Source organism: Mycteria americana, chromosome 3 (assembly GCF_035582795.1).
Source record: "Mycteria americana isolate JAX WOST 10 ecotype Jacksonville Zoo and Gardens chromosome 3, USCA_MyAme_1.0, whole genome shotgun sequence".
NCBI classification, from domain to species: Eukaryota; Metazoa; Chordata; class Aves; order Ciconiiformes; family Ciconiidae; genus Mycteria; species Mycteria americana.
This window is the reverse complement of record NC_134367.1, coordinates 98,102,364-98,117,401: the sequence shown is the minus strand read 5'-3', so window position 1 is coordinate 98,117,401 and position 15,038 is coordinate 98,102,364. Positions and strand designations below refer to the sequence as shown.

General features: G+C 47.3%; 1 protein-coding gene and 1 long non-coding RNA gene across 7 annotated transcripts in view; one reads left to right on the top strand and one right to left on the bottom strand.

The window, feature by feature from the left end:
• The window catches only part of LOC142407126 (uncharacterized), a 44,233-nt gene extending 37,195 nt beyond the window's left edge, over positions 1–7,038 (bottom strand). Inside the window, exons 1-2 of one of the 2 annotated variants that reach the window (XR_012774816.1) lie at positions 6,911–7,038; positions 6,383–6,482 (exon numbers count right to left, since the gene is read on the bottom strand). This is a non-coding gene — a long non-coding RNA (uncharacterized LOC142407126). Of the gene's footprint in view, positions 1–6,382; positions 6,483–6,910 lie in introns of those variants that run through there. The other variant, XR_012774817.1, reaches the window with a different exon arrangement.
• TTC7A (tetratricopeptide repeat domain 7A) overlaps positions 1–12,492 on the top strand; it is a 178,180-nt gene extending 165,688 nt beyond the window's left edge. For all 5 annotated transcript variants that reach the window (XM_075496236.1, XM_075496235.1, XM_075496234.1 and 2 more), the window contains one exon: positions 9,987–12,492. In XM_075496236.1, the coding sequence (XP_075352351.1) occupies positions 9,987–10,208 (222 nt within the window). In that variant the 3' untranslated portion in view covers positions 10,209–12,492. The remainder of the gene's footprint in view (positions 1–9,986) is intronic.
• Positions 12,493–15,038: the final 2,546 nt, after the last annotated feature.

Genomic DNA, 15,038 nt, shown 5'->3' with positions numbered 1-15,038 from the left:
ACACTTTGTTCTCCTCGTTTCTGCAGAAACCCCCCGTTTCTGTTTGCTGCAGAAACCCCCCTCCCCCACTGCCATCCTCCCTGCAAATCCAGTAGTTAGCTGGCAGCTTCAGTAGCCAGCCATCAGGGCAAATCCCTGGCTGTGCAGCGGGCTCACGGCTCCTGAGCACCAGTTAGGAGCTGACAGAGCTGTTTTGCAGGTTTGTTGCCTGCTCTCTTCCTCCGCAGTTGCCGGGCTTCCTTCCTCCATCCAGGGGAGACAGTGGGGCCATCACAAACAAGGGGATAAGTGATTCTCTGACACTGAAGCCATCACTTAGACATTATGAATGGCCATTTCCTCTCCTTGGGGAACTCGCATTTACCTCATCAGCGAGAGACCGGACCTGCTGGGGTGTTTGAGGTCGTTGGAAGGAGCAAATCTGATCCACTGCACAGCGCAGAGATTTCAGTCCATTAGCGGGAGGGCTGGTGCTCTGCTTCTCAGAGGTGGATTATCCCGGTTTCCAGGGAATCTGTAGCTCCTGTTTATCTGTGCCAATCACTTGCGTTCCTCTGTGGTGGTAAGTTATTCTCCATGTCCCTGAGGTGCTCATTACCACATTATTCAGGCTCTGTTTACGTAACTTTAGAAACCAAAATAAATTCCTGAAAGACAAAACTCCCCAGCTCTTCTCTGATCTCTTCTCTAAAGTGCGTGTAACACCTTCCAAGAGAAGAACCTGATACATTTCTTAAACCCCTCGAGTTCCTGGGGTGGTTCAGTCATCTCTGGAGAATAAAACTTGCATCCAGGCCTAAAGACATTGTCCTTGGCCTGATCTCTCCCTGCAGCAGATGCCTCTCCACTGAGGTCCAGCTTGATCTTCCAGAAGATTACTAGTTTTAGTTGTGGTTTCCCATCCACAGCCCTTGAGATACCACTGCAGCTCTACTAATCAGTATTGTCCTCATTCTGTGCTTTGCTCTGAGATCAAATTAAAGCCTAGAAATTGTAGTAGTCAAGTTGGTCTACAGCTGAACTCATAAATGGTATTTCAGAAAGCTCTCAGGGAACTGTCAGAAGGGAGAAGGGGTGGAATGACTATCCCCTTTATACTTCAACCTTCAAACCCTGTTTTTCACAAACAAGGAACACAGTTAAAATTAGTTTAAATTCTGTGCTATTTAGGCTGCCCTTTATTGCACCAAAGACAGGCCAGAGTGATAGACTATAGTAATAAAGTATATAAAATAGTGTGTAGCACAGTAACAGAATATGTTGCCTCCTGGTACGTAAGACACAGCTGGACAAATGGGGGTGGGAACCAGCAAGACTTTCAGGTTTTCAGCAAGCTGTCCCGATACACTGAGCTGGCCACAGTCAAGAGAAGGAAGCAGAAGTCCCTTCTTGCCAAACAAATGGGAAACATGAAAACATCACAGCTCTCCAGCGTTGCCGGAGCTTCCATTTACACTAATGTTAGGTGCAGTGTATTTATCAAAAGTCTTTAATTATTTATCTTCTCAATGAGTTTCTTCATTCTCTTTTGAGCGTGTAACAGAAAATGCTATCTGTGATTCAGAATCTCTTTGTGCATGGAGGTTCATTATTTATGAGAGATTTTATGTTAGGAGATGATAAGGAAGCATGCTCCTTGCGGGATCAGAGGCACCGGCGCAGAAGCCGAGGCACTGGCTGGAGCACAGCAGTGCGTTCCTGCCCCGCTCGCTCTGTTTCCCAGCAGCTCAGCTAGCTTAGTGCTTAGCTGCGATACTGCACGCTGAGGCGCTGGCTGTAGTTGTGCGGAGGATGTCATTAATAACATGCTATCCCAGGGACTGCCAGTAGTGGAAAACTAAGCAAATTAAGATTTTTTTAAAATATCTCGGCTCTCCTTTCAGAATGCATCTGCTGTAATCTACATTGGCATGCTATGTGCTTCTGTCAGACGTGTCTTCACTGCGCTACACCCTTCCTCAGAGACATGCGAAATGTGGCGCTTGCTCTGGCAATTAGTTCTGTGGGACTGAGGTTCATAGAGACCCTCGGCAGAGATGAAGCTGTTATCTAGGAGAACCTGTTCATGGCTCATACGTTCAGACAGGATTTACTCTGTACAGAGAGGGGAAGATAACACGCATGGGAAATGTGCACATCAGCCCCTCCTTTGTTGCAAAGCAGTGCATTAAAAATTGGGGAAAGATCCAGCATTGGCACTGGAGGAAACCTAAGCCGACAGAAATTCCCTGTTCATCAGCCACAGCACTCTGTGAGCACTCAGATTAATTGGGTGTCCAAGTCTTAAGCCTAGACATTCCCCAGCTACACGCAGCAACATCTTGCTATGTGCAGCAGCACACAGGCACCTGCTTACTATCAAAATAGAGACAGAGAGCTGTTTCCACCCCTGGGCACGATGGGGGTGCTTAACTGCTGCCCTAACTTCTCAAAAGTATTTGCTAGAAGTCAGCATGCACCCCCTGGGCACAAGAGTGGCAAGTTCTCAACCCTCTTCAGCCTGAGAACACTTAAACCCAGGACTTCTGCCTCCCAAAGCTTGTCCCTTGACCCTATCCCTGCTCTCTGAATTGTTCCTGAGTAATGGCAGATTATTCAATGCAAAATGCATTAGCAGCCAGGGAAGCACAGCAACCGCTTTCTAGTCAAGTGCTTTAGCCAGCAGGTTACCTGCCACCCTTCAGCATCCTGCATGTATGTTGCATGCCTTTTCTCTCATTGCTGATGCTGATCAGTCTCGATTCTGGATGTATTTTGGAATACTTGGATATATCTAGGCTGAATCTCACTAATTTAAACAAGGCTTTCTGCCAGGGAAGCAGGTACACTGCATAAGAGAATTGGGACGTTAAAATATGTATTCTAAATTACTATTTATTATTAGTTTGGGACCTTCTCTTAGTGCATGTTTTTACAGCTGACACCATGAGCGTGAGTCCTAGTTGAAGCTACTGTGCGCTCTACTGCAACATTACTATGACAACTGCTAAGATCAGAACTGGGAGAAATCTTGCCTTCCCTAGCAAAAGAGAGCGCAAAACAAATACTGCATTTAGTTAGTCTCAAACATGTGGTCGAGGGATCCTGTTAGGTTTCCTTGCTTGCTGCTTCATCTCCATGTAGGTCTCAGCAAAGGAAGAACTATCTAGAGAATATTCAGCATGCAGCAAACAATTCTGCTTTGAATGAAGCTTAAGTGATGACAATCCAGCAAGGCAGAAAAACTCTTCGTTCTCCTTATGCTTGTATGAGCCTCCCTATGAAGAGATCAGAGCCTCCTGGTTTGAAATGCTGCCTTAGGGTTTGCTTTTTATGTCAATAAATGTTTTATCACATTTAAGCTTCAAACACGATACAAACATCCCTGCTAACATTTGATGAACTCAGAGACAGCAAGCCTGGGCACAGGCAGTGTGCAGCACAGCCCAGTGCTTCCCTTCTGCAGGGGGGGCTTGCCTTGGCCTCACGGAGGGGCCTGGGCAGGATGGTGCCTTTGCAATTATACACTGCCTTGAAAAACACACTGGCAAGCTAGGGAAGGGGATGTTCCTCTCTTTGGGTCTTCACCACTTTTATCTTTTCTTTCTTTTGCTTTTTCTTCTCTCCCTGCGAAAGCTACCCTGGTATGGTTGGTAAAGCATATCCATGTGCCCAGGTGTGTGGTGGGCTTAAGGCATCTCTGTCTTCACGCTCAGCTAGTCTGTCTCTCCTGATACCTCCTTGAAGTCTCATTTCTTCTCTTACCTCACACTCATCTGTAGCACATGAAGATGCTGCAGTGAAGTTTAAGCAGCAGTCTGCTGCTAGGCTGCCTTTGGTGCCTGCAGTACCAGAGCTGAAATCTCCGGGTTGAACCTACTGAGTTGAAACCCACAGGCAGAGCAGAAGTGCTACAGATCGTGATGCAAACTCGGGTTTTTGCTTTTCCCAGGACTTGCCAGTTCCCCCCTCCGGTGCTGTTGCTTCGTTTTTCCTTTCCACATGCTGCGTTTTGCAGTGGCCCTGCCTGCCTTCCCTTTTCTCCCCTCTCCTTCCCCTCCTCTGCTTTATCAAATGCAGCACTTCAGTGTCACTGACTGACAGGGAATGCAGCAGCTTCGGCAGAGGAGTTGGAGAGAGGGAAGGAAGAAAAGGAAAAGCTGCTCTCGACAAAAGAGGCAGCAGAAACACAGAAAGACGAGCTTTCCTCCAGAAGTGGATCCCAGTCACCCATCGTTAGGGCAGCATAAGATACGGTCTCTAATTCAGTGTGTTTGGTGAGCGGACTCTGATTGCTCCATGTATTCTTACAGTGTATTTTCAGAGAACAAAGCTCAGATGTATAGCTCAGGTTCGCCACAACCTGGACTGAATCAGCAAAATGGATGATAAGCTACCCCGCACACTGCCAGCCGCTGCGTGGCTAAGTGACAGCACAACAAAAACTCACTTCACTGCTCACAGCTTGAAAAAAATCCTGGCTCCTCAGAAATGCGAAGGTCATGAATGTAGGAGGAAAGAATCGCAGAGCAATTGGCTAGTTACGTGTCTGTCTGTATTCTAGGAGACCTAGGATTTCCAGGGTTAATCTTTGCCATTTTCCAAAAGGACTCTGATATTTCATGGTTTATGCAACAGATTTTGCTTACAACTTATTCTGATTGTTAAATAATTACAGAAGCGTATGTTGCCCTGCAGCAGTGCGGATTTTTCTGTTACATGAAACTGTTATCACCAAGTGCCAAATGCATCTTGAAAGGCTTTTTGTAGGGTTCTGCTGAATAAGCACACTTTTGAAGGAGCACTTTTCTGCAGCATGCCCTGGTGTTGCCAGCTGCTGATTACCCTCCTACTAACCACTAGTGACATGTCCGTATTACAGATTGGAGCAGACAGTAAGGATACCCCATTTGCCTTGAAATTAATTAACTAATGCACTAGCAGAAGCCTGACAGCAAAGTCTAATTTATTCTGGAAACTTCTTAGGGTATTTAGACAATAATGGGTGAAAATCCTCTGCTCAGTTGAGAAAAGCATCAGAGAGAACCTCACTTTGGAATTTGGCTCTCATGCAAAGAGAGAACTTGCATTTAAAGTAATTATTAAGATCAATCCGTAAAGGATGAAGATAGAGTCTAGTCCACCTATACAGATTCTCCAAGAAAGAGATGACCATGCAAACAAAAGAAAAAGCAGTTTTCCAGGAATGAAGTAAAACGTTTTTCTGGACATGTCTTTCCAATGCAAGCCCCAAAGGAAAGAACAAGTCAATCTGTGCCACCTTAGTGGAAGGAGACAAGGATGCCAAGACTCAGGATAACTCCCCGCTGCTCATCAGGTGTTTGAACTAAACATTTGCAAAGGAAGTTTTGACTTTCATTACTAAAAATAAACTCCAGCTTGTACGTGAGGCTTATTTTGTAGTCTTTCATAATGTCTTTTCTGCACTATTTTCTGGGAATTTTATGAGCTAACAGCCTTTAAGGAGGTTTTGTCAAACTCTAAGGAAATAAAGGCACAGATGAGAAATTTCACGACCTTCTGAAGTGGGCCTTCAAGCGGGGCTTATGCTCACGTTCTTTATTAGTGGAAATTGAAAAGAAGTCACTTTTTTGTTCATCTAACTTAAATTGAAATATGGTTCTCCTATTTTAAAACAAAAATAGCCTCACTCAAGTATCAATTACTAAGTATCACATCAATGAAGGCAAGGGAGTCCAACCCAGTATCACTGTAGAAGTGGTTTAGGTTTTGTTTGTTTTGCATGCGGGCAAGGTCAAAAATACCTTTGAAAAAGCTTCCCATACGCACCCCCTGTCCCCTGAAATTAAAAACAATCAATCCAGGAGTCCAGCTGCCAGCGTAAGGCACCCTAAATCAGCAAACCAAATTCGCTGTCTCCCCTCTACCTTCATGCACCGCTGGACCGTACCAGCTTCGCTGTGCCGCAGCCCTTCACCTCAAATGAATTTCTCCCAGTGCTTTCAGCGCCGTCTTTTACAGTCTGGCTTGAAAGCGCAACCTTCACTACTCTGCCTTTGTTTACGAGATCTGAAGTATGACTTCAGACCTAAAGGAGAAAATTAGATTAATCTGCACGAGTTACCCTCGGACCTCCTTGAGTGAGTGAGTTAGCATCCAAGCGGTATACAGCTATATTAATGCAAGCAGCACATGAAATGCCTACGTGTGGCTAGCACAGGCCTGGTACGAGCCCTAGCGACATGCTGCCCACAGGGGCTCAAACGCAAAATGATTCCCACACACCTTTTGGGTTGGTTTGGGTTTTTTTTACTATTTATAATATGCTGGAGTTTAAAAAGAAGCCTGCCCTCATTGCTGCTTAGGGCCTGACCCGGTACCGACAACACTGACAGAGAAGACCATACGTAGAGGTACTCACCATCTTTGGGAGGAAAATAACCGGGCAAAACCAGGAGTGCCGGTGCTAGCCAGGAGGTGGCAGAGGAGCGAGGCCACCTTGTACACCCGTGTCTGTGTTACTTTGGCAAAAACACAACTACAAACCAAGGAAAGAGAACAAAACCCAGCCCCACCCCCATCTTCAGGAATAAGAGGATGAAACCCTTAATCACATTCCTGCTTGTATTTGTACTAATTGCTCATCTTCCTGAGATCTGACTTTATGAAATTATGCATGCACGCCAAGCAGATGAGTTTCCATAGAAACTCAGGAACTGAACTTTCATTAGAAAAATCTTTTTTAAAAAAAAAATCTTCCAGATAAAAATGCAAATTGCCTGTCAGTGGGTGGCTTTCTGGATTTATATATAATTTTTTTCTTTTGCACTGTAGGCAGATTCCAGCTGGACCTACATAGCAACAACATGCAGGCATTGTTTATAGCAAGCCAGACTCCATGGGGAAATAAGAAATTCAGTAGCAGGGAGAAGCTCTCAAGTGCAAATACCTCAGGGAAACAAAAAGCTGAAGTGCTCAGTGCTGCGTCTTCCTGAGGCTTGGGGATTGCGCAGCCTCCAGCTCTCACAAAATGCTTGTGGTTTGCGAGGAGCAGGCTGGGGAGGAGGGGAGAGAGGAAACCCAAACCAAGAAGCTCTCCTGCACGCAGAATTAATGATGTTCAACCTGTCCTTTAAACATCCAGCAGCATATTTCTGCCGGTTCAGTTAAGCCTCGCTGGAAAGGCTGACACCATCTGTCGCGGCGCAGTGCTGGGGTTTGGGAACGCTTGCAGGGCTGGGTCGGAGAGCAGGTTGGCCACACCCCGACCTCCGCTTGGGCTGAGGCCTGAAGCACAGCGTCTTTCGCCCACGCCACGTGGAAATCCAGGCACACGGGCAAGAAGGGGCCATGGGGCTGTTCCTGGTCAGAACAGGAGGGAAGCAAGAGGGTGGGCACGCCTGGGAAGGGCCATGGACCTGGGCAGCCTTTGGCACTAGCAGCCACGCACGTAAGCAAGGAGGGGGGGGAAATCTTTACCTCCTTTAGCAAATGTTTCTCCTGTGTTTCTCCCCCAAAACATACAGCAGTTTTTCACCCATGCAGTATGCTGCAGCGTCAACAGGAGGCTTTCCCCAGCTTTGGGGAGCCTGAGATCACCCTTTCTGAGGGTTCACAGATGTTTTCTCAGCTAAACTGGCATGCTTGAAAGCACTGAATACCGACGAGCAAATGTTCACGTGTGCTGCACTTACTGGTGGGCATCAGCTTTAGCATCTTCCCCAGGTGAACACACTACCTGGGGCTTGCGTACAGCCTCCTCCCGGTGCTGCAAAACAGCTGCAGGGACCTCAAGCGCAGGCAGAATAAATGCAGCGGTTCCACGCTGGGGAGCCGCAGGGCGGAAGCCATGCCAGCCTCTGGTCCTTGACCAACAAGGGTGCTGGGGCGGAGGAGGGAGCTGTGCTGCACGAGCGGTTTACGACGAGGTGGATTTCACTGCAGCATTGTTGAGAGGCGCGAGATGTCAGCCGGGGAGGGAATTCCCCTCCTCGTTGGAGAGGGATGACAGGCAGCAGCTGCACGGGCTCGCTGGCCCCTGCGCCTCTGGGGCCAGCGGCCCTCCGGGAGCGTCAAGAGGCTTGATGCCGCTTAGCGTCAGGGTGAGGACAGCGATGGGTCCCCGGCCACCAGAGAGCACAATCGGCTCTGCTCGGTCAGCGCAACAGGAAGAGTTGATAGGAAGAGTGGTTTTGTGGGTGAGGACAAACTTGAGCTGAGATAGCTCCCGTCTATTCTTGGCTCAGCAGCAGATTTGCTATGGCCACACTACTTGCCCTTTCTGTGCCTCATTATCCCTGTCAAGCGGGTGACTCAAATTATAATTGCACAAATTCCTTCCAGTCTGTCATTATGTGCCTGCGGTCGTCTCCGGGCAGCTACCTCCAGAGCAGCCAGCCTCTCCCATCGGGGTACCTCTGTGCCACCTGTGCCTGCTCGCAAGGGGACGGTAAGGTTAGGCCCCGTTGCCTCATCATTTTCCAACAGAGAGAGAAACCTAAAGAAAAAACATCCCCACTGCATCTTTAGATGATCAGATTTGATACTGAGTTGATTATTCAGGTCAAAGTTATAGGCAAGAAAGAGGCAGTGAAACTTTTCACAGTACCGCCGATACGTGATTAAATGGGTGTTTCTTAATTTTTCTCTCAGGCAAAGTAATGTGTTTCTGTCGGTATTAGTGCTCTCACTGGCTATAGGCTCTTAGTCATGCTGAGGCACCCTGCGTCTAATGACACTTTTGAGAAAACAAACAAGAACAAGACAAAGGCAAGATCTTCACTACTTCCAAAAGTATCACCGTTCTTTCATCAGAAACGTACTTGGGTTCTGGTTGCAAGAGATTGCAGGTTTCTTATGTGTTTTCATATCAACTAAAGGCAAGTAGACCCGTTACAGGTGAAGCTAATGCTTTTCTTCATATATATGACTGTATCTACATAGTACGTAGTCCCAGGAAAAGCATGAAGTCAGGCAGTCATCTCACTTTCCGAGGCTTCTGCGGGTGAGTGCAGACAGAGGCCATGCAGAGCTTGGCAAGCGACGGGAAAGTGTTGGCTGCTTCTTCCACAGGCCACACCTGGATGACACTGGTGGGAGGTTCATCCTGGTGTCTGCACCTTCAGGAGGAAGCAGGAAAATGCCGCTAATGCCTTGTGGCCTGCAAAGCCCACGTGACCATCTGGGCTCGGTGCGGTTGACTGCTGTATAATTACAAGGGAGTCTGGCTCATTAGATGCTTTGTGGGTTCAGACGCATCCATGCGAGCCCTATAGGAAAACATGTTCTTCCTACCACTTCTTTCATCTTCCCCCTCCTGTTCCTTCCAGATGGTTACACCCACTTGTGTCTTTTCTTACCCTAAGGACAGCTTTTTAAACAAGGTTCCTCCATCCTTCTCCTCCCCCATGCTGCTTTAGGATCTACATTGGAGTGCAAACAGCAGGGGACAGAGGCCCCCATGCTGTAACATACAGCCTGCCCCTAGAAGGCTGGAAGGGGGCACGTCCCTCTAGCCCCATTTGTCAAGAGGAAAAGTCTTTCTATATGGTCAAGATGGAGGAGCTGAGAGACTTTGCCTCAGCCTCAGATGGATGTTCCAGATGTGCAAGAGTTATTTAGGTAGTCGGTGTAATTGAACCTGTGTATATTTTCCTGGGGATTAGAAGCCCGTGTAACCTGCTCAAGGAGAGAGGGATACTTAAAGGGCCTGTAGCCTTTCTCTATATGGCACTGGTATACGCTCTCCCAGTAACACGCAGCAGGAACACTTGTGGAGCCGAATCAGTCTCTGCTTAAAAAAAATTATTTTCACAATTGTTTTTTAAAATTAAGCATTACAATCAAAAAAAGCAGAACTTAACAGCTGATTAATAGTCTTCTCCAGAAACAGGTGGAGATCCCTCCCTCATAGGACTCGTGCGCCTGCACTCATACGTCTGCCCAGCTTGCTGGGAGCTCGGAGCGCTCCATTTCTTCCTCTATTTTGTGCCGTTGTTAACCGCTCATCACTTGTTTGTTGACAGGGCCTGGTGCTGAGCAGACTTGGGCGGAGGGACCTGGCCCAGAAAGTCCTCAGAGATGCCATCCGGATCCAGACCACCAGTCACAGGGCCTGGAACAGCCTTGGAGAGGTCTTGCAAGCTCAGGGGAAAAACGAAGCAGCCATCGAATGCTTCCTCACCGCTCTGGACCTCGAATCCAGCAGTCCTGTCATCCCGTTCACTGTCATACCCAGGGAGCTCTGAAGCTTTGCCCTGCAGCTAAGAACCTTCATTCCATGGACAGACACCAAAACCAACCAAATAAACAAAGAAAAAGCCCAACAGAAAAGTGCCATTGTAACCTGGAACTGGGCAAAATAATTCCAGGATGGGGCTCAGGTCTACACCCTTAGCTGAGACAAGCCTAACTGTAGAAGAATTTGCAACAGGCAGAAATAGAGAATGCCTTCTTCTTCACAGGTGCCTGGCTCACCTCCTGTTCAAGTTAATAGCAAGGCTTATATCAAAGTGTTGGTTCGAGGTGACTGTCTGTAGAATAGATCATGCTAGGGTACAGCTGTTGTAAGCATTTGCACCTTTCAATTTTCATTAAAGATAAAAAACCCAAGCCCTGAATTAAAGCCCAGACCTGCTCTAAATAGGAGTAAATGCACCAACTAACTTGACCAAGTTGTGGTTAAGCATGTGGCTGCCTCCACACAGATCTGACAGGATAGGAATGACAATTAAACCATATAGACATGCAGTATATGCAGTTTACAAAATTATTTCAGCTATTTTGATAATCCTTTTTCCTGCCTTGCTCTTATATACTGGATATGCTCACTATATTTGGTGTGGCGTTTGCCTAGACCAATTTAAATTAAAAATACTTTTTTTTAAGAGCTGCTATTGCAGTATGATTCACAAAAGCAGAAAGACCAAAGACCAAATCAGTTCACACTTGAACTAGTATTAGAAACATATATGCATCTCCAATTACATATTTATTGAAAGGGCTTACATGAAGTAGTTAATTATAAACTCTGAGCTTCGTTCTTACTAATCACCTATTGCATCACTTTTAGTGAGGAATGTAGTGATTACCAGTATATAGTGACTGAACTCTGTGCTTTACTGCATTACCATTCCTGGCACAAAACATGATCCATCTTTTCAAGATATAAAAGATGGCAGCAGTCTTTTAAGAGAAAGTATGCTGAAGGCAGTATGTGTATATATGATTTACTTCTTTCTTAAAACCAAACCTTTGGATTGTCTGTAGAAATCTCACATTAGAGGTACGGAGTTGAGCCTTCAGTGGAGCAGGATCGTTTTGCATATCGTATCAGATGTAAGAGCGATCTCTTCAGAGCCATCTGAAGAGCTCCTAATCCGCGCAGCCTCCCCACGGCTGGCACGGCCGGGGCAGGGGACGCAGCTGGCATACCCCCTGCTAAGCTGCTCCTTAGCTGTGCTTGACCTCCTCGGGGCCGCGGCAGCGAGGCAGAGCTGTACCGTGCTGCCACACGACACACGAGAGCCAGCCCCGTCCAGACCAGTCCCAAGTTGAAGATGATGCAGAAATGAGCTGCGGGCACTTTTCTACACAAAAGGTTGGAGCTCTGTGCCCATTTCTGTCCAAAGAAGATTTGTGACTATTTCCTAAGTAGGTTTGCACTAAAACACACTTTGTACTATAATTCTGCCCAGTATTGTGATCCGCAACTAGTTCATTCCGGAAATAATAATATCCTCAGGCAATAAATGAGTAGGGGTTATTTCTTAAAGAGCCTGAGGCTCTGGCAGCAGACTTGAAGTCAGCATTGTTTACAATTATTTGGAAATCTGCAGGCTAATCGAGAGGTGGGCCCCCCGTGCTGCTCCCAGACCACGCCATCGCAGAGCTCCTGCCCCCGGGCAGCTTCCGCTCCTGCCTCCCCTCCAAAGTACACCGCCCTCGGGTTTCTCTCAGCAGCCTGTTGCACTCCCAGGCCAATATATTATTTTTTTTCCCATTAAATCTTGCTGGTGCAATAGCCCAGCTTATTCCTCTGTTCACCGAGGGATCTGGAGTGAAAGCAGCCCAGCCTGAAAGGTGCTCAGCCCATGAGGTCTCTGGCTTTCCAGTGCCACACAGGCACCAAACCCGGCTTTTTAGGCCAGAGGCAGGTTTCCAAGGAGACAGTGTTACCCGGCCGCATTTCTCATTTGCAGTAGCACCAGCAGCAGAGGAAGGAGTAGGTGTTAAAGTACCAGAATTAAATGAGTTTCATGAATACAGAAAGACGCAGCAGAGACCCATTTTGCTGTGAAGGGTGCTAGGAAGTTGGCTTGCTCTGCACTGCAGGTGGGAAAGGGGGAAGGGCAGGGGGAGAGAGGTTGTTGTTGACATAATATGTAAATTGTTACCCAGGTGTTTTAAACCCAATTCCACAGTCAGATGCAATCTGACAATAGAGTTAAGTAGATATATATAGATAGGTATTATATTCCGATATTTGTTCTGCTCCACAGTTCCCTGGGTGGGAGCGAGCCTTCTGTGTAAGACCCAAAAAAGAGTCAGTCTGGTCCAACATCACTGCTTCCTTGTGCAACGTGTATCTGTAAAGCGCTGCCATAGCAACTTCTGTGTACCGGACAGCTATTTGAGTACAAGCTATGCATCCACCGCTGCGACTGAGGAACCGCTTTAAGAGGTCTGTAAGGTGGCTGGTCTCTGACCTGGCAGGAGGCTGCCTGTTTCCCAGCAGCAGCTGAGAAGCAAACACTCACAGACTCGTTTACTTCTGCATGCGTAGCTTGTAAACAGCCACCAGCACATCGCGTCTGTTGCCGTCAGGCGAACTTCATCTCGGCAACAATCAGACTTGCTACAGCAGTCATCTTCCTCGGAGAGGCGTAAACGTGCACGAGTACTTTGAGTGCGTCGGCCAGTCAGATGTTGCCAGGGTGGTCCCGTATTTGTCGTGTGCACTAACGGGTGTTACTGGCATTCGAATTGCAGTCCTAAGAGCCTCTGCTCCACGTGTGGCAAGGAAGACGTACACGAGTAAGTGCCATCAGCATCAATAGGAATTACACGGGTCAGGTACCCTCTACCAGCACAGCACACCACAGCCCCTACATCAGTTGCAGACAAAATACTTTGCATGCATACGGGACTCAATCCTGAGATTTGCTGCGTGCTTCCCAGAGGATACGAAGCACCCGTTGGCTGGAGGGGTGTTATATTGGCCTGAAATGCTCTGTGCAGCGCAGGAAAGAGGGCGGTTGCTGCAGACTTGCAAGTATTTTGGGGGTAAATCCTCTAGCTACGTTTGTTACTAGTGCTCACCAAAACAGAAGCTTTCCCAAGCTTACATGCTACCTCTGTTCTTCAGCATGGACTCTGTTCATACTTCCAGGTACAGAAAAAGACGACTACTGCAGACAAGCCTAGGCATTGTAGTATTTATTTAGATAGCAACATTGACAAATCTAACAGACCTACTTCCCTGAGCTCAGTAAGTAATACTTCTTTGTAGAGCAGGGAGCCTGGCATGCTTAATGCTCAGGGTTTGAGACTAAGAACAAAAGATTTACATCCCATCCCTCATATGATTATTACAGATGATCATGAGTAATGGAAGTTTGGGGAACAATAAGTGAAATACCAATTCTGTGAGTTTTAGCACTGACTTGAGTCCAACAGAGTTTTCTCAGTAGTTTAGAAAGAGGAAGAGAAAAAAGGCATCGTTGCTTAAAGGATCCAGGTATACCCAGGTTCCTCTCGTTCCACCACAAGGTTACTTTCCTTTGTGTTGGCAGGGTGCATACAAAAGAGAAATAATTATCTCCTGTTTTTCTGTTGCGCAGTAAAGGAGTAGTATTTGCCATTGCCTTTGACCGACAAGAAGGTTTGTATATTGTAACAAAATGACTTTGCCTCCAGGGTAACAGAAGGAGAAGCCCAACAGGCCAGGGAACAACCCCCCCTCCCTGCCTTACCCCGTGTAAACTGTCATTAGCTCCACTGGAGTTGTTGGTATTTATGAGCGTTTCTTCCAGCTGAGGATCTGCCCACCGGTGTACTCATTCTGTACAGGGAGTACAACAGAGCTGCCATATTCCTGCGCTGCACAAGTACCCCAGTCCGTTTCTATTGGTAACAGTTCATGCTACTGATTATCACAATGCTTCAGAAGTGCTAATTATCTTTTCTTGGTAATGACTAATAAATCCAAATGGAGAACAGTCCTGGAGGGTGTTTACTTTAGAATTCACTGGCTGGGTACCAAAGTAGGCACAGCACTGACTGCTGCAGTTTGAATTACAGTTATTTTATCCAAAAAATGTTCCATTTTCAGAGAGTCTTGGTGAAGACAGAGTTTGGCTAGTTTATATTTCGCTTTAACGACACCAGAGTGGGAAACAATCCTTTTTAGCGAAAAGACATCACTGCCATGATCTTTTTCAGCCAAACCAACAGAGATATGATAGTTGCAATTCGGCCTAGGAGAGGAAGGCTTCCCAGAGCAACCGCACTGCAGCGATAATTGCCTCTGACGGAATTGTATTACAAGCATATTTGACAATTATGCAACGAGCATGTGTAGCTGAGACGTCTCTCCCTCCCCCAGCACGTCACATATTTGGCTAAGGAGAGCTGCTCTGTGCCCAAAGGGACAACTGCAGTGCCCGTCTGGGTGCCCTTCAGCACCGCCCTGGTGCCTGCTCCCACCTGCGAGGTGGCAGCTGCCAGCAGCTGCCCGCTCTTGTTGGCCAGCACCCCTGGCTCCTGCTGGGGTAGCCAGCCCCCTGACTGTTCCCTCAGCCTGGCGCCAGGCGATGGTCTCCCTGCCGTTAAGTTGTTGTTCAAGTGCTGCAGGGTGTCAGTGCACGGTCAGATAAAGAGTTATTTTCTTAGACACGAGAAGCTGAAACATCCATCAGTTCGGTGATGTTGGCAGGAGGGGAGGTAACCACTGACCCAGCGGCTGCCGAGATGGTTCCTACGACTTTGCCGTTGATGAACTGGCTCGCACCTTCAGCTCCAGCAAACCAGGGCAGGTTCCCAAGTAACTGGATGCTAAAAGATCCAGCTCGTTTCCC